This window comes from Oncorhynchus tshawytscha, unplaced genomic scaffold (assembly GCF_018296145.1).
Source record: "Oncorhynchus tshawytscha isolate Ot180627B unplaced genomic scaffold, Otsh_v2.0 Un_contig_237_pilon_pilon, whole genome shotgun sequence".
Lineage (NCBI taxonomy): Eukaryota > Metazoa > Chordata > Actinopteri > Salmoniformes > Salmonidae > Oncorhynchus > Oncorhynchus tshawytscha.
The window spans coordinates 155,325-175,476 of record NW_024609779.1 but is presented as its reverse complement, the minus strand read 5'-3'; the positions used below and the strand labels follow the sequence as shown (position 1 = coordinate 175,476).

Sequence of the window (20,152 nt, the reverse complement as noted above, 5' to 3'; positions counted from 1 at the left end):
CCCACCAAGCCCACCATAGTAGAAACTAACTCAGAACATTAAAACTAGCGCAGCCCACCAAGCCCACCATAGTAGAAACTAACTCAGAACATTAAAACTAGCGCGAGCCCACCATAGTAGAAACTAACTCAGAACATTAAAACTAGCGCGAGCCCACCAAGCCCACCATATTAGAAACTAACTCAGAACATTAAAACTAGCGCGAGCCCACCAAGCCCACCATAGTAGAAACTAACTCAGAACATTAAAACTAGCGCGAGCCCACCAAGCCCACCATAGTAGAAACTAACTCAGAACATTAAAACTAGCGCGAGCCCACCAAGCCCACCATAGTAGAAACTAACTCAGAACATTAAAACTAGCGCGAGCCCACATTAAAACAGCGCCCACCATAGTAGAAACCCACCATAGTAGTAGAAACTAACTCAGAACATTAAAACTAGCGCGAGCCCACCAAGCCCACCATAGTAGAAACTAACTCAGAACATTAAAACTAGCTCGAGCCCACCATAGTAGAAACTAACTCAGAATATTAAAACTAGTGCGAGCCCACCAAGCCCACCATAGTAGAAACTAACTCAGAACATTAAAACTAGCGCGAGCCCACCATAGTAGAAACTAACTCAGAACATTAAAACTAGCGCGAGCCCACCATAGTAGAAACTAACTCAGAACATTCAAACTAGCGCGAGCCCACCAAGCCCACCATAGTAGAAACTAACTCAGAACATTAAAACTAGCGCGAACCCACCAAGCCCACCATAGTAGAAACTAACTCAGAACATTAAAACTAGCTCGAGCCCACCATAGTAGAAACTAACTCAGAACATTAAAACTAGCTAACTCAGAACCCACCAAGCCCACCATAGTAGAAACTAACTCAGAACATTAAAACTAGCGCGAGCCCACCAAGCCCACCATAGTAGAAACTAACTCAGAACATTAAAACTAGCGCGAGCCCACCATAGTAGAAACTAACTCAGAACATTAAAACTAGCGCGAGCCCACCATAGTAGAAACTAACTCAGAACATTAAAACTAGCGCGAGCCCACCAAGCCCACCATAGTAGAAACTAACTCAGAACATTAAAACTAGCGCGAGCCCACCAAGCCCACCATAGTAGAAACTAACTCAGAACATTAAAACTAGCGCGAGCCCACCAAGCCCACCATAGTAGAAACTAACTCAGAACATTAAAACTAGCGCGAGCCCACCCACCATAGTAGAAACTAACTCAGAACATTAAAACTAGCGCGAGCCCACCAAGCCCACCATAGTAGAAACTAACTCAGAACATTAAAACTAGCGCGAGCCCACCATAGTAGAAACTAACTCAGAACATTAAAACTAGCGCGAGCCCACCAAGCCCACCATAGTAGAAACTAACTCAGAACATTAAAACTAGCGCGAGCCCACCAAGCCCACCATAGTAGAAACTAACTCAGAACATTAAAACTAGCGCGAGCCCACCAAGCCCACCATAGTAGAAACTAACTCAGAACATTAAAACTAGCGAGAGCCCACCATAGTAGAAACTAACTCAGAACATTAAAACTAGCGCGAGCCCACCAAGCCCACCATAGTAGAAACTAACTCAGAACATTAAAACTAGCGCGAGCCCACCATAGTAGAAACTAACTCAGAACATTAAAACTAGCGCGAGCCCACCAAGCCCACCATAGTAGAAACTAACTCAGAACATTAAAACTAGCGCGAGCCCACCAAGCCCACCATAGTAGAAACTAACTCAGAACATTAAAACTAGCGCGAGCCCACCAAGCCCACCATAGTAGAAACTAACTCAGAACATTAAAACTAGCGCGAGCCCACCAAGCCCACCATAGTAGAAACTAACTCAGAACATTAAAACTAGCGCGAGCCCACCAAGCCCACCATAGTAGAAACTAACTCAGAACATTAAAACTAGCGCGAGCCCACCATAGTAGAAACTAACTCAGAACATTAAAACTAGCGCGAGCCCACCAAGCCCACCATAGTAGAAACTAACTCAGAACATTAAAACTAGCGCCCACCAGCCCACCAAGCCCACCATAGTAGAAACTAACTCAGAACATTAAAACTAGCTCGAGCCCACCATAGTAGAAACTAACTCAGAACATTAAAACTAGCGCGAGCCCACCAAGCCCACCATAGTAGAAACTAACTCAGAACATTAAAACTAGCGCGAGCCCACCACCATAGTAGAAACTAACTCAGAACATTAAAACTAGCGCGAGCCCACCAAGCCCACCATAGTAGAAACTAACTCAGAACATTAAAACTAGCGCGAGCCCACCATAGTAGAAACTAACTCAGAACATTAAAACTAGCGCGAGCCCACCAAGCCCACCATAGTAGAAACTAACTCAGAACATTAAAACTAGCGCGAGCCCACCAAGCCCACCATAGTAGAAACTAACTCAGAACATTAAAACTAGCGCGAGCGCCCACCAAGCCCACCATAGTAGAAACTAACTCAGAACATTAAAACTAGCGCGAGCCCACCAAGCCCACCATAGTAGAAACTAACTCAGAACATTAAAACTAGCGCGCCCAGCCCACCATAGTAGAAACTAACTCAGAACATTAAAACTAGCGCGAGCCCACCAAGCCCACCATAGTAGAAACTAACTCAGAACATTAAAACTAGCGCGAGCCCACCAAGCCCACCATAGTAGAAACTAACTCAGAACATTAAAACTAGCGCGAGCCCACCAAGCCCACCATAGTAGAAACTAACTCAGAACATTAAAACTAGCGCGAGCCCACCAAGCCCACCATAGTAGAAACTAACTCAGAACATTAAAACTAGCGCGAGCCCACCATAGTAGAAACTAACTCAGAACATTAAAACTAGCCACCATAGTAGAAACTAACTCAGAACATTAAAACTAGCGCGAGCCCACCAAGCCCACCATAGTAGAAACTAACTCAGAACATTAAAACTAGCGCGAGCCCACCCACCATAGAAACTAACTCAGAACATTAAAACTAGCGCGAGCCCACCATAGTAGAAACTAACTCAGAACATTAAAACTAGCGCGAGCCCACCAAGCCCACCATAGTAGAAACTAACTCAGAACATTAAAACTAGCGCGAGCCCACCAAGCCCACCATAGTAGAAACTAACTCAGAACATTAAAACTAGCGCGAGCCCACCATAGTAGAAACTAACTCAGAACATTAAAACTAGCGCGAGCCCACCAAGCCCACCATAGTAGAAACTAACTCAGAACATTAAAACTAGCGCGAGCCCACCATAGTAGAAACTAACTCAGAACATTAAAACTAGCGCGAGCCCACCAAGCCCACCATAGTAGAAACTAACTCAGAACATTAAAACTAGCGCGAGCCCACCAAGCCCACCATAGTAGAAACTAACTCAGAACATTAAAACTAGCGCGAGCCCACCAAGCCCACCATAGTAGAAACTAACTCAGAACATTAAAACTAGCGCGAGCCCACCAAGCCCACCATAGTAGAAACTAACTCAGAACATTAAAACTAGCGCCCACCAGCCCACCATAGTAGAAACTAACTCAGAACATTAAAACTAGCGCGAGCCCACCAAGCCCACCATAGTAGAAACTAACTCAGAACATTAAAACTAGCGCGAGCCCACCAAGCCCACCATAGTAGAAACTAACTCAGAACATTAAAACTAGCCCACCATAGTAGCCCAGCCCACCATAGTAGAAACTAACTCAGAACATTAAAACTAGCGCGAGCCCACCATAGTAGAAACTAACTCAGAACATTAAAACTAGCGCGAGCCCACCATAGTAAACTAACTCAGAACATTAAAACTAGCGACCATAGTAGAAACTAACTCAGAACATTAAAACTAGCGCGAGCCCACCATAGTAGAAACTAACTCAGAACATTAAAACTAGCGCGAGCCCACCAAGCCCACCATAGTAGAAACTAACTCAGAACATTAAAACTAGCGCGAGCCCACCAAGCCCACCATAGTAGAAACTAACTCAGAACATTAAAACTAGCGCGAGCCCACCAAGCCCACCATAGTAGAAACTAACTCAGAACATTAAAACTAGCGAGCCCACCATAGTAGAAACTAACTCAGAACATTAAAACTAGCGCGAGCCCACCATAGTAGAAACTAACTCAGAACATTAAAACTAGCGCGAGCCCACCAAGCCCACCATAGTAGAAACTAACTCAGAACATTAAAACTAGCGCGAGCCCACCAAGCCCACCATAGTAGAAACTAACTCAGAACATTAAAACTAGCGCGAGCCCACCAAGCCCACCATAGTAGAAACTAACTCAGAACATTAAAACTAGCGCGAGCCCACCAAGCCCACCATAGTAGAAACTAACTCAGAACATTAAAACTAGCGCGAGCCCACCATAGTAGAAACTAACTCAGAACATTAAAACTAGCGCGAGCCCACCAAGCCCACCATAGTAGAAACTAACTCAGAACATTAAAACTAGCGCGAGCCCACCAAGCCCACCATAGTAGAAACTAACTCAGAACATTAAAACTAGCGCGAGCCCACCAAGCCCACCATAGTAGAAACTAACTCAGAACATTAAAACTAGCGCGAGCCCACCAAGCCCACCATAGTAGAAACTAACTCAGAACATTAAAACTAGCCCACGAGCCCACCATAGTAGAAACTAACTCAGAACATTAAAACTAGCGCGAGCCCACCAAGCCCACCATAGTAGAAACTAACTCAGAACATTAAAACTAGCGCGAGCCCACCATAGTAGAAACTAACTCAGAACATTAAAACTAGCGCGAGCCCACCAAGCCCACCATAGTAGAAACTAACTCAGAACATTAAAACTAGCGCGAGCCCACCAAGCCCACCATAGTAGAAACTAACTCAGAACATTAAAACTAGCGCGAGCCCACCAAGCCCACCATAGTAGAAACTAACTCAGAACATTAAAACTAGCGCGAGCCCACCAAGCCCACCATAGTAGAAACTAACTCAGAACATTAAAACTAGCGCGAGCCCACCAAGCCCACCATAGTAGAAACTAACTCAGAACATTAAAACTAGCGCAAGCCCACCATAGTAGAAACTAACTCAGAACATTAAAACTAGCGCGAACCCACCATAGTAGAAACTAACTCAGAACATTAAAACTAGCGCGAGCCCACCAAGCCCACCATAGTAGAAACTAACTCAGAACATTAAAACTAGCGCGAGCCCACCAAGCCCACCATAGTAGAAACTAACTCAGAACATTAAAACTAGCTCGACCAAGCCCACCATAGTAGAAACTAACTCAGAACATTAAAACTAGCGAGCCCACCAAGCCCACCATAGTAGAAACTAACTCAGAACATTAAAACTAGCCACCATAGTAGAAACTAACTCAGAACATTAAAACTAGCGCGAGCCCACCAAGCCCACCATAGTAGAAACTAACTCAGAACATTAAAACTAGCGCGAGCCCACCAAGCCCACCATAGTAGAAACTAACTCAGAACATTAAAACTAGCGCGAGCCCACCAAGCCCACCATAGTAGAAACTAACTCAGAACATTAAAACTAGCGCGAGCCCACCAAGCCCACCATAGTAGAAACTAACTCAGAACATTAAAACTAGCGCGAGCCCACCAAGCCCACCATAGTAGAAACTAACTCAGAACATTAAAACTAGCGCGAGCCCACCAAGCCCACCATAGTAGAAACTAACTCAGAACATTAAAACTAGCGCGAGCCCACCATAGTAGAAACTAACTCAGAACATTAAAACTAGCGCGAGCCCACCAAGCCCACCATAGTAGAAACTAACTCAGAACATTAAAACTAGCGCGAGCCCACCATACCAGAACATTAGAAACTAACTCAGAACATTAAAACTAGCGCGAGCCCACCAAGCCCACCATAGTAGAAACTAACTCAGAACATTAAAACTAGCGCCCACCAAGCCCACCATAGTAGAAACTAACTCAGAACATTAAAACTAGCGCGAGCCCACCATAGTAGAAACTAACTCAGAACATTAAAACTAGCGCGAGCCCACCAAGCCCACCATAGTAGAAACTAACTCAGAACATTAAAACTAGCGCGAGCCCACCAAGCCCACCATAGTAGAAACTAACTCAGAACATTAAAACTAGCGAGCCCAGCCCACCATAGTAGAAACTAACTCAGAACATTAAAACTAGCGCGAGCCCACCAAGCCCACCATAGTAGAAACTAACTCAGAACATTAAAACTAGCGCGAGCCCACCATAGTAGAAACTAACTCAGAACATTAAAACTAGCGAGCCCCACCCACCATAGTAGAAACTAACTCAGAACATTAAAACTAGCGCGAGCCCACCAAGCCCACCATAGTAGAAACTAACTCAGAACATTAAAACTAGCGCGAGCCCACCAAGCCCACCATAGTAGAAACTAACTCAGAACATTAAAACTAGCGCGAGCCCACCCACCATAGTAGAAACTAACTCAGAACATTAAAACTAGCGCGAGCCCACCAAGCCCACCATAGTAGAAACTAACTCAGAACATTAAAACATTAAAACCATAGAAACTAACTCAGAACATTAAAACCACCACCACCATAGTAGAAACTAACTCAGAACATTAAAACTAGCGCGAGCCCACCAAGCCCACCATAGTAGAAACTAACTCAGAACATTAAAACTAGCGCGAGCCCACCAAGCCCACCATAGTAGAAACTAACTCAGAACATTAAAACTAGCGCGAGCCCACCAAGCCCACCATAGTAGAAACTAACTCAGAACATTAAAACTAGCGCGAGCCCACCAAGCCCACCATAGTAGAAACTAACTCAGAACATTAAAACTAGCGCGAGCCCACCACCCACCATAGTAGAAACTAACTCAGAACATTAAAACTAGCGCGAGCCCACCAAGCCCACCATAGTAGAAACTAACTCAGAACATTAAAACTAGCGCGAGCCCACCAAGCCCACCATAGTAGAAACTAACTCAGAACATTAAAACTAGCGCGAGCCCACCATAGTAGAAACTAACTCAGAACATTAAAACTAGCGCGAGCCCACCAAACCCACCATAGTAGAAACCCACCATAAAACTAGAAACTAACTCAGAACATTAAAACTAGCGCGAGCCCACCAAGCCCACCATAGTAGAAACTAACTCAGAACATTAAAACTAGCGCGAGCCCACCAAGCCCACCATAGTAGAAACTAACTCAGAACATTAAAACTAGCGCGAGCCCACCAAGCCCACCATAGTAGAAACTAACTCAGAACATTAAAACTAGCGCGAGCCCACCCACCATAGTAGAAACTAACTCAGAACATTAAAACTAGCGCGAGCCCACCATAGTAGAAACAACTCAGAACATTAAAACTAACTCAGAAACAACTTTAAAACTAGCGCGAGCCCACCAAGCCCACCATAGTAGAAACTAACTCAGAACATTAAAACTAGCGCGACCAAGCCCACCATAGTAGAAACTAACTCAGAACATTAAAACTAGCGCGACCATAGTAGAAACTAACTCAGAACATTAAAACTAGCGCGAGCCCACCAAGCCCAAGCCCACCATAGTAGAAACTAACTCAGAACATTAAAACTAGCGCGAGCCCACCAAGCCCACCATAGTAGAAACTAACTCAGAACATTAAAACTAGCTAACTCAGACCAGCCCACCATAGTAGAAACTAACTCAGAACATTAAAACTAGCGCGAGCCCACCAAGCCCACCATAGTAGAAACTAACTCAGAACATTAAAACTAGCGCGAGCCCACCAAGCCCACCATAGTAGAAACTAACTCAGAACATTAAAACTAGCGAGCCCACCAAGCCCACCATAGTAGAAACTAACTCAGAACATTAAAACTAGCGCGAGCCCACCAAGCCCACCATAGTAGAAACTAACTCAGAACATTAAAACTAGCGCGAGCCCACCAAGCCCACCATAGTAGAAACTAACTCAGAACATTAAAACTAGCGCGAGCCCACCATAGTAGAAACTAACTCAGAACATTAAAACTAGCGCGAGCCCACCAAGCCCACCATAGTAGAAACTAACTCAGAACATTAAAACTAGCGAGCCCAGCCCACCATAGTAGAAACTAACTCAGAACATTAAAACTAGCGCGAGCCCACCAAGCCCACCATAGTAGAAACTAACTCAGAACATTAAAACTAGCGAGCCCACCACCATAGTAGAAACTAACTCAGAACATTAAAACTAGCGCGAGCCCACCAAGCCCACCATAGTAGAAACTAACTCAGAACATTAAAACTAGCGCGAGCCCACCAAGCCCACCATAGTAGAAACTAACTCAGAACATTAAAACTAGCGCGAGCCCACCAAGCCCACCATAGTAACTCAGAAACTAACTCAGAACATTAAAACTAGCGCGAGCCCACCAAGCCCACCATAGTAGAAACTAACTCAGAACATTAAAACTAGCGCGAGCCCACCACCATAGTAGAAACTAACTCAGAACATTAAAACTAGCGCGACCAAGCCCACCATAGTAGAAACTAACTCAGAACATTAAAACTAGCGCGAGCCCACCAAGCCCACCATAGTAGAAACTAACTCAGAACATTAAAACTAGCGCGAGCCCACCATAGTAGAAACTAACTCAGAACATTAAAACTAGCGCGAGCCCACCATAGTAGAAACTAACTCAGAACATTAAAACTAGCGCGAGCCCACCAAGCCCACCATAGTAGAAACTAACTCAGAACATTAAAACTAGCGCGAGCCCACCATAGTAGAAACTAACTCAGAACATTAAAACTAGCGCGAGCCCACCATAGTAGAAACTAACTCAGAACATTAAAACTAGCGCGAGCCCACCAAGCCCACCATAGTAGAAACTAACTCAGAACATTAAAACTAGCGCGAGCCCACCAAGCCCACCATAGTAGAAACTAACTCAGAACATTAAAACTAGCGCGAGCCCACCAAGCCCATAGTAGAAACTAACTCAGAACATTAAAACTAGCGCGAGCCCACCAAGCCCACCATAGTAGAAACTAACTCAGAACATTAAAACTAGCGAGCCCACCATAGTAGAAACTAACTCAGAACATTAAAACTAGCGCGAGCCCACCAAGCCCACCATAGTAGAAACTAACTCAGAACATTAAAACTAGCGCGAGCCCACCAAGCCCACCATAGTAGAAACTAACTCAGAACATTAAAACTAGCGCGAGCCCACCATAGTAGAAACTAACTCAGAACATTAAAACTAGCGCGAGCCCACCAAGCCCACCATAGTAGAAACTAACTCAGAACATTAAAACTAGCGCGAGCCCACCAAGCCCACCATAGTAGAAACTAACTCAGAACATTAAAACTAGCGCGAGCCCACCAAGCCCACCATAGTAGAAACTAACTCAGAATATTAAAACTAGTGCGAGCCCACCAAGCCCACCATAGTAGAAACTAACTCAGAACATTAAAACTAGCGTGAGCCCACCATAGTAGAAACTAACTCAGAACATTAAAACTAGCGCGAGCCCACCATAGTAGAAACTAACTCAGAACATTAAAACTAGCGCGAGCCCACCATAGTAGAAGCTAACTCAGAACATTAAAACTAGCGCGAGCCCACCAAGCCCACCATAGTAGAAACTAACTCAGAACATTAAAACTAGCGCGAGCCCACCAAGCCCACCATAGTAGAAACTAACTCAGAACATTAAAACTAGCGCGAGCCCACCAAGCCCACCATAGTAGAAACTAACTCAGAACATTAAAACTAGCGCCCCACCATAGTAGAAACTAACTCAGAACATTAAAACTAGCGCGACCAAGCCCACCATAGTAGAAACTAACTCAGAACATTAAAACTAGCGCGAGCCCACCAAGCCCACCATAGTAGAAACTAACTCAGAACATTAAAACTAGCGCGAGCCCACCAAGCCCACCATAGTAGAAACTAACTCAGAACATTAAAACTAGCGCGAGCCCACCAAGCCCACCATAGTAGAAACTAACTCAGAACATTAAAACTAGCGCGAGCCCACCAAGCCCACCATAGTAGAAACTAACTCAGAACATTAAAACTAGCGCGAGCCCACCATAGTAGAAACTAACTCAGAACATTAAAACTAGCGCGAGCCCACCAAGCCCACCATAGTAGAAACTAACTCAGAACATTCAAACTAGCGCGAGCCCACCAAGCCCACCATAGTAGAAACTAACTCAGAACATTAAAACTAGCGCGAGCCCACCAAGCCCACCATAGTAGAAACTAACTCAGAACATTAAAACTAGCGCGAGCCCACCAAGCCCACCATAGTAGAAACTAACTCAGAACATTAAAACTAGCTCGAGCCCACCATAGTAGAAACTAACTCAGAACATTAAAACTAGCGCGAGCCCACCAAGCCCACCATAGTAGAAACTAACTCAGAACATTAAAACTAGCGCGAGCCCACCATAGTACCATAGTAGAAACTAACTCAGAACATTAAAACTAGCGCGAGCCCACCAAGCCCACCATAGTAGAAACTAACTCAGAACATTAAAACTAGCGCGAGCCCACCAAGCCCACCATAGTAGAAACTAACTCAGAACATTAAAACTAGCGCGAGCCCACCAAGCCCACCATAGTAGAAACTAACTCAGAACATTAAAACTAGCGCGAGCCCACCAAGCCCACCATAGTAGAAACTAACTCAGAACATTAAAACTAGCGCGAGCCCACCAAGCCCACCATAGTAGAAACTAACTCAGAACATTAAAACTAGCGCAAGCCCACCATAGTAGAAACTAACTCAGAACATTAAAACTAGCGCCCACCAGCCCACCATAGTAGAAACTAACTCAGAACATTAAAACTAGCGCGAGCCCACCATAGTAGAAACTAACTCAGAACATTAAAACTAGCGCGAGCCCACCAAGCCCACCATAGTAGAAACTAACTCAGAACATTAAAACTAGCTCGAGCCCACCATAGTAGAAACTAACTCAGAATATTAAAACTAGTGCGAGCCCACCAAGCCCACCATAGTAGAAACTAACTCAGAACATTAAAACTAGCGCGAGCCCACCATAGTAGAAACTAACTCAGAACATTAAAACTAGCGCGAGCCCACCAAGCCCACCATAGTAGAAACTAACTCAGAACATTAAAACTAGCGCGAGCCCACCAAGCCCACCATATTAGAAACTAACTCAGAACATTAAAACTAGCGCGAGCCCACCAAGCCCACCATAGTAGAAACTAACTCAGAACATTAAAACTAGCGCGAGCCCACCAAGCCCACCATAGTAGAAACTAACTCAGAACATTAAAACTAGCGCGAGCCCACCAAGCCCACCATAGTAGAAACTAACTCAGAACATTAAAACTAGCGCGAGCCCACCATAGTAGAAACTAACTCAGAACATTAAAACTAGCGCCCACCAACCCACCATAGTAGAAACTAACTCAGAACATTAAAACTAGCGCGAGCCCACCATAGTAGAAACTAACTCAGAACATTAAAACTAGCGCGAGCCCACCAAGCCCACCATAGTAGAAACTAACTCAGAACATTAAAACTAGCGCGAGCCCACCCACCATAGTAGAAACTAACTCAGAACATTAAAACTAGCGCGAGCCCACCATAGTAGAAACTAACTCAGAACATTAAAAATAGCGCGAGCCCACCAAGCCCACCATAGTAGAAACTAACTCAGAACATTAAAACTAGCGCGAGCCCACCATAGTAGAAACTAACTCAGAACATTAAAACTAGCGCGCCCAGCCCACCATAGTAGAAACTAACTCAGAACATTAAAACTAGTAGCCCACCATAGTAGAAACTAACTCAGAACATTAAAACTAGCGCGAGCCCACCAAGCCCACCATAGTAGAAACTAACTCAGAACATTAAAACTAGCGCGAGCCCACCAAGCCCACCATAGTAGAAACTAACTCAGAACATTAAAACTAGCGCGAGCCCACCAAGCCCACCATAGTAGAAACTAACTCAGAACATTAAAACTAGCGCAGCCCACCAAGCCCACCATAGTAGAAACTAACTCAGAACATTAAAACTAGCGCGAGCCCACCCCCACCATAGTAGAAACTAACTCAGAACATTAAAACTAGCGCGAGCCCACCAAGCCCACCATAGTAGAAACTAACTCAGAACATTAAAACTAGCGCGAGCCCACCAAGCCCACCATAGTAGAAACTAACTCAGAACATTAAAACTAGCGCGAGCCCACCAAGCCCACCATAGTAGAAACTAACTCAGAACATTAAAACTAGCGCGAGCCCACCAAGCCCACCATATTAGAAACTAACTCAGAACATTAAAACTAGCGCGAGCCCACCATAGTAGAAACTAACTCAGAACATTAAAACTAGCGCGAGCCCACCAAGCCCACCATAGTAGAAACTAACTCAGAACATTAAAACTAGCGCGAGCCCACCAAGCCCACCATAGTAGAAACTAACTCAGAACATTAAAACTAGCGCGAGCCCACCAAGCCCACCATAGTAGAAACTAACTCAGAACATTAAAACTAGCGAGCCCACCAAGCCCACCATAGTAGAAACTAACTCAGAACATTAAAACTAGCTCGAGCCCACCATAGTAGAAACTAACTCAGAACATTAAAACTAGCGCGAGCCCACCAAGCCCACCATAGTAGAAACTAACTCAGAACATTAAAACTAGCCCACCAGCCCACCATAGTAGAAACTAACTCAGAACATTAAAACTAGCGCGAGCCCACCAAGCCCACCATAGTAGAAACTAACTCAGAACATTAAAACTAGCGCGAGCCCACCAAGCCCACCATAGTAGAAACTAACTCAGAACATTAAAACTAGCGCGAGCCCACCAAGCCCACCATAGTAGAAACTAACTCAGAACATTAAAACTAGCGCGAGCCCACCAAGCCCACCATAGTAGAAACTAACTCAGAACATTAAAACTAGCGCGAGCCCACCAAGCCCACCATAGTAGAAACTAACTCAGAACATTAAAACTAGCGCAGCCCACCATAGTAGAAACTAACTCAGAACATTAAAACTAGCGCGAGCCCACCATAGTAGAAACTAACTCAGAACATTAAAACTAGCGCGAAAAACTAACTCAGAACATTAAAACTAGCGCGAGCCCACCAAGCCCACCATAGTAGAAACTAACTCAGAACATTAAAACTAGCCCACGAGCCCACCATAGTAGAAACTAACTCAGAACATTAAAACTAGCGCGAGCCCACCAAGCCCACCATAGTAGAAACTAACTCAGAACATTAAAACTAGCGCGAGCCCACCAAGCCCACCATAGTAGAAACTAACTCAGAACATTAAAACTAGCGCGAGCCCACCAAGCCCACCATAGTAGAAACTAACTCAGAACATTAAAACTAGCGCGAGCCCACCAAGCCCACCATAGTAGAAACTAACTCAGAACATTAAAACTAGCGAGCCCACCAAGCCCACCATAGTAGAAACTAACTCAGAACATTAAAACTAGCGCGAGCCCACCAAGCCCACCATAGTAGAAACTAACTCAGAACATTAAAACTAGCGCGAGCCCACCATAGAAACTAACTCAGAACATTAAAACTAGCGCGAGCCCACCATAGTAAACTAACTCAGAACATTAAAACTAGCGCGAGCCCACCAAGCCCACCATAGTAGAAACTAACTCAGAACATTAAAACTAGCGCGAGCCCACCAAGCCCACCATAGTAGAAACTAACTCAGAACATTAAAACTAGCGCGAGCCCACCAAGCCCACCATAGTAGAAACTAACTCAGAACATTAAAACTAGCGCGAGCCCACCAAGCCCACCATAGTAGAAACTAACTCAGAACATTAAAACTAGCTCGAGCCCACCAAGCCCACAATAGTAGAAACTAACTCAGAACATTAAAACTAGCTCGAGCCCACCATAGTAGAAACTAACTCAGAATATTAAAACTAGTGCGAGCCCACCAAGCCCACCATAGTAGAAACTAACTCAGAACATTAAAACTAGCGCGAGCCCACCATAGTAGAAACTAACTCAGAACATTAAAACTAGCACGAGCCCACCCAGCCCACCATAGTAGAAACTAACTCAGAACATTAAAACTAGCGCGAGCCCACCAAGCCCACCATATTAGAAACTAACTCAGAACATTAAAACTAGCGCGAGCCCACCAAGCCCACCATAGTAGAAACTAACTCAGAACATTAAAACTAGCGCGAGCCCACCAAGCCCACCATAGTAGAAACTAACTCAGAACATTAAAACTAGCGCGAGCCCACCAAGCCCACCATAGTAGAAACTAACTCAGAACATTAAAACTAGCGCAAGCCCACCATAGTAGAAACTAACTCAGAACATTAAAACTAGCGCGAACCCACCATAGTAGAAACTAACTCAGAACATTAAAACTAGCGCGAGCCCACCATAGTAGAAACTAACTCAGAACATTAAAACTAGCGCGAGCCCACCAAGCCCACCATAGTAGAAACTAACTCAGAACATTAAAACTAGCTCGAGCCCACCATAGTAGAAACTAACTCAGAATATTAAAACTAGTGCGAGCCCACCAAGCCCACCATAGTAGAAACTAACTCAGAACATTAAAACTAGCGCGAGCCCACCATAGTAGAAGCTAACTCAGAACATTCAAACTAGCGCGAGCCCACCAAGCCCACCATAGTAGAAACTAACTCAGAACATTAAAACTAGCCCACCAGCCCACCATAGTAGAAACTAACTCAGAACATTAAAACTAGCGCGAGCCCACCAAGCCCACCATAGTAGAAACTAACTCAGAACATTAAAACTAGCGCGAGCCCACCAAGCCCACCATAGTAGAAACTAACTCAGAACATTAAAACTAGCGCGAGCCCACCAAGCCCACCATAGTAGAAACTAACTCAGAACATTAAAACTAGCGCGAGCCCACCATAGTAGAAACTAACCAGAACATTAAAACTAGCGTAGAAACTAACTCAGAACATTAAAACTAGCGCGCCCAGCCCACCATAGTAGAAACTAACTCAGAACATTAAAACTAGCGCGAGCCCACCATAGTAGAAACTAACTCAGAACATTAAAACTAGCGCGAGCCCACCAAGCCCACCATAGTAGAAACTAACTCAGAACATTAAAACTAGCTAGCCCACCAAGCCCACCATAGTAGAAACTAACTCAGAACATTAAAACTAGCGCGAGCCCACCATAGTAGAAACTAACTCAGAACATTAAAACTAGCGCGAGCCCACCAACCACCATAGTAGAAACTAACTCAGAACATTAAAACTAGCGCGAGCCCACCATAGTAGAAACTAACTCAGAACATTAAAACTAGCGCCAAGCCCACCATAGTAGAAACTAACTCAGAACATTAAAACTAGCAGCCCACCATAGTAGAAACTAACTCAGAACATTAAAACTAGCGCGAGCCCACCATAGTAGAAACTAACTCAGAACATTAAAACTAGCGCGAGCCCACCAAGCCCACCATAGTAGAAACTAACTCAGAACATTAAAACTAGCGCGAGCCCACCAAGCCCACCATAGTAGAAACTAACTCAGAACATTAAAACTAGCGCGAGCCCACCATAGTAGAAACTAACTCAGAACATTAAAACTAGCGCGAGCCCACCATAGTAGAAACTAACTCAGAACATTCAAACTAGCGCGAGCCCACCAAGCCCACCATAGTAGAAACTAACTCAGAACATTAAAACTAGCGCGAGCCCACCAAGCCCACCCACCATAGTAGAAACTAACTCAGAACATTAAAACTAGCGCGAGCCCACCAAGCCCACCATAGTAGAAACTAACTCAGAACATTAAAACTAGCGCGAGCCCACCAAGCCCACCATAGTAGAAACTAACTCAGAACATTAAAACTAGCGCGAGCCCACCATAGTAGAAACTAACTCAGAACATTAAAACTAGCGCGAGCCCACCAAGCCCACCATAGTAGAAACTAACTCAGAACATTAAAACTAGCGCGAGCCCACCAAGCCCACCATAGTAGAAACTAACTCAGAACATTAAAACTAGCGCGAGCCCACCAAGCCCACCATAGTAGAAACTAACTCAGAACATTAAAACTAGCGCGAGCCCACCAAGCCCACCATAGTAGAAACTAACTCAGAACATTAAAACTAGCCCACCAGCCCACCATAGTAGAAACTAACTCAGAACATTAAAACTAGCGCGAGCCCACCAAGCCCACCAGTAGAAACTAACTCAGAACATTAAAACTAGCGCGAGCCCACCATAGTAGAAACTAACTCAGAACATTAAAACTAGCGCGAGCCCACCAAGCCCACCATAGTAGCCCACATTAAAACAAGCCCACCATAGTAGAAACTAACTCAGAACATTAAAACTAGCGCGAGCCCACCAAGCCCACCATAGTAGAAACTAACTCAGAACATTAAAACTAGCGCGAGCCCACCAAGCCCACCATAGTAGAAACTAACTCAGAACATTAAAACTAGCGCCCACCATAGAGCCCACCCCACCATAGTAGCCCACCATAGTAGAAACTAACTCAGAACATTAAAACTAGCGCGAGCCCACCAAGCCCACCATAGTAGAAACCCAACATTAAAACATAGTAGAAACTAACTCAGAACATTAAAACTAGCGCGAGCCCACCCACCATAGTAGAAACTAACTCAGAACATTAAAACTAGCGAGCCCACCATAGTAGTAAAACTAACTCAGAACATTAAAACTAGCGCGAGCCCACCAAGCCCACCATAGTAGAAACTAACTCAGAACATTAAACTAGCTCGAGCCCACCATAGTAGAAACTAACTCAGAACATTAAAACTAGCGCCCACCAGCCCAGAACATTAAAACAAGCCCACCATAGTAGAAACTAACTCAGAACATTAAAACTAGCGCGAGCCCACCATAGTAGAAACTAACTCAGAACATTAAAACTAGCGCGAGCCCACCAAGCCCACCATAGTAGAAACTAACTCAGAACATTAAAACTAGCCCACCAAGCCCACCATAGTAGAAACTAACTCAGAACATTAAAACTAGCCCACCAAGCCCACCATAGTAGAAACTAACTCAGAACATTAAAACTAGCATAGTAGAAACTAACTCAGAACATTAAAACTAGCGCGAGCCCACCATAGTAGAAACTAACTCAGAACATTAAAACTAGCCCACCAAGCCCACCATAGTAGAAACTAACTCAGAACATTAAAACTAGCGCGAGCCCACCAAGCCCACCATAGTAGAAACTAACTCAGAACATTAAAACTAGCGCGAGCCCACCATAGTAGAAACTAACTCAGAACATTAAAACTAGCGCGAGCCCACCAAGCCCACCATAGCCCACCATAGTAGAAACTAACTCAGAACATTAAAACTAGCGCCCACCAGCCCACCATAGTAGAAACTAACTCAGAACATTAAAACTAGCGCGAGCCCACCAAGCCCACCATAGTAGAAACTAACTCAGAACATTAAAACTAGCGCGAGCCCACCAAGCCCACCATAGTAGAAACTAACTCAGAACATTAAAACTAGCGCGAGCCCACCAAGCCCACCATAGTAGAAACTAACTCAGAACATTAAAACTAGCGCGCCCAGCCCACATTAAAACAAGCCCACCATAGTAGAAACTAACTCAGAACATTAAAACTAGCGCGAGCCCACCAAGCCCACCATAGTAGAAACTAACTCAGAACATTAAAACTAGCGCAGCCCAGCCCACCATAGTAGAAACTAACTCAGAACATTAAAACTAGCGCGAGCCCACCAAGCCCACCATAGTAGAAACTAACTCAGAACATTAAAACTAGCCCAGCCCACCATAGTAGAAACTAACTCAGAACATTAAAACTAGCGAGCCCACCAAGCCCACCATAGTAGAAACTAACTCAGAACATTAAAACTAGCGTAGAAACTAACTCAGAGCCCACCATAGTAGAAACTAACTCAGAACATTAAAACTAGCGCGAGCCCACCATAGAGTAAAACTAACTCAGAACATTAAAACTAGCGCGAGCCCACCAAGCCCACCATAGTAGAAACTAACTCAGAACATTAAAACTAGCGCAAGCCCACCATAGTAGAAACTAACTCAGAACATTAAAACTAGCGCGAGCCCACCATAGTAGAAACTAACTCAGAACATTAAAACTAGCGCCCACCATAGAGCCCACCCACCATAGTAGAAACTAACTCAGAACATTAAAACTAGCGCGAGCCCACCAAGCCCACCATAGTAGAAACTAACTCAGAACATTAAAACTAGCCCCACCATACCATAGTAGAAACTAACTCAGAACATTAAAACTAGCCCACGAAGCCCACCATAGTAGAAACTAACTCAGAACATTAAAACTAGCGCGAGCCCACCATAGTAGAAACTAACTCAGAACCCACCAAGCCCACCATAGTAGAAACTAACTCAGAACATTAAAACTAGCGCGAGCCCACCATAGTAGAAACTAACTCAGAACATTAAAACTAGCGTGAGCCCACCCACCATAGTAGAAACTAACTCAGAACATTAAAACTAGCGCGAGCCCACCAAGCCCACCATAGTAGAAACTAACTCAGAACATTAAAACTAGCGTGAGCCCACCATAGTAGAAACTAACTCAGAACATTAAAACTAGCGCGAGCCCACCAAGCCCACCATAGTAGAAACTAACTCAGAACATTAAAACTAGCGCGAGCCCACCCACCATAGTAGAAACTAACTCAGAACATTAAAACTAGCGCGAGCCCACCATAGTAGAAACTAACTCAGAACATTAAAACTAGCGCGAGCCCACCATAGTAGAAGCTAACTCAGAACATTCAAACTAGCGCGAGCCCACCATAGTAGAAGCTAACTCAGAATATTAAAACTAGCGCGAGCCCACCAAGCCCACCATAGTATAAACTAACTCAGAACATTAAAACTAGCGCGAGCCCACCATAGTAGAAACTAACTCAGAACATTAAAACTAGCGCGAGCCCACCAAGCCCACCATAGTAGAAACTAACTCAGAACAGGTACAGCCTTTTGTGGCCAAACTGGTATTACTCCTCTTGTATAGGAAAAGGGCACTCTGCTAAGTAAATACCATAAATAAATCGGTGTCATATATTAGTGTTGAATGACAATGTGTGTGTGTGTTTGTGTTACAGTCCCAGACCCCTCCAGGAGATTCCTCCCTTCCTGTGTCCGGACCGTAACAAGGTGAACTTCATCCCTAAGAGTGGCTCAGCCTTCTGCCTGGTCAGCATCCTGAAGCCCCTGTTGCCCGCCCCGGAGCTCAGCTTCAGATCAGGGGTTGGCCTCCGCAGCCTGTCCCCCAGCTTAGTGCCTCTGGGTGGGGTTGGCCTGCGCAGTCTGTCCCCCTCCATGATGCCTCTAGGTGGGGTGGGCCTCCGTAGCCTGTCCCCTTCCATAGGGGTATCCTGGGGCACGGTCCACCAGCAACCCTGCCTGCCCAGACACCTGGAGGAACCAGAGAGCTAGAGCACCACACTTCTGCCCCGGAGGACAGACTGCTGAATAACATCACAGTCAGATAAAACATAATGAACATAATACCCTGCTGATCGAGACGCCTTCGACATGCTAACTCCCCTGGTCATAACTGTCCCCTGGTTCTACCTGCTCATTCTAACTCCACCCACTGGTCCTACCTGGTACCAACGTTCCACTGATCCTATGTACCGAGAGGATACAGGAGACACTTTTTATTTTCATCGCATTAAACCATGAAACCTCTCCACATTTTCAAATCATTATATTATGTATCTTGAATTAAGATGTCTTCCAGTGTGAAGCTGTGTGGTTTCCATGGTGATCCAGGTTGTGTGGTTTCCGTGGTGATCTGGGCTCAGAGATATTGTAGCAAAACTAAGATGGGCGGGATGAAAGAAAAACAATAATGTGCCTGAAGACCTGTCTCATGGTGCCTGTCCAGTGTTCTGCTTCGTCTGCCTCCCCTCTCTCTCTCTCATTCCCTCCCTCCTTTCCTCTCTCCCTTCCTTCCTCCATCCCTCTCCTTTCCTCACTCCCTCCCTCCCCTTTCCTCCCTCCCAGTTCCTCCCTTCCTCCATCCATCCCTCCCTACCCTTTCCTCCCTCTCTTCCTACCCTTTCTCCTTCCTCCATCATCCCTCTTTTTTCCCCCTTTTCTCCCTCCTTCCCTCCCTCCCCTTTCCTCCCTTCCTCCATCCCTCTTTCCTTCCTCCCTCTATCCCTCCC

At 45.0% G+C, this 20,152-nt stretch overlaps 1 protein-coding gene across 1 annotated transcript in view; it reads left to right on the top strand.

Annotated features, from left to right (window-relative positions):
- Positions 1-19,985, top strand: part of fam117ba (family with sequence similarity 117 member Ba) — a 45,924-nt gene extending 25,939 nt beyond the window's left edge. The window contains 1 exon segment of the mRNA XM_042317964.1: positions 19,082-19,985. Within this exon segment, the coding sequence (XP_042173898.1) occupies positions 19,082-19,415 (334 nt within the window). The 3' untranslated portion in view covers positions 19,416-19,985.
- Positions 19,986-20,152: the final 167 nt, after the last annotated feature.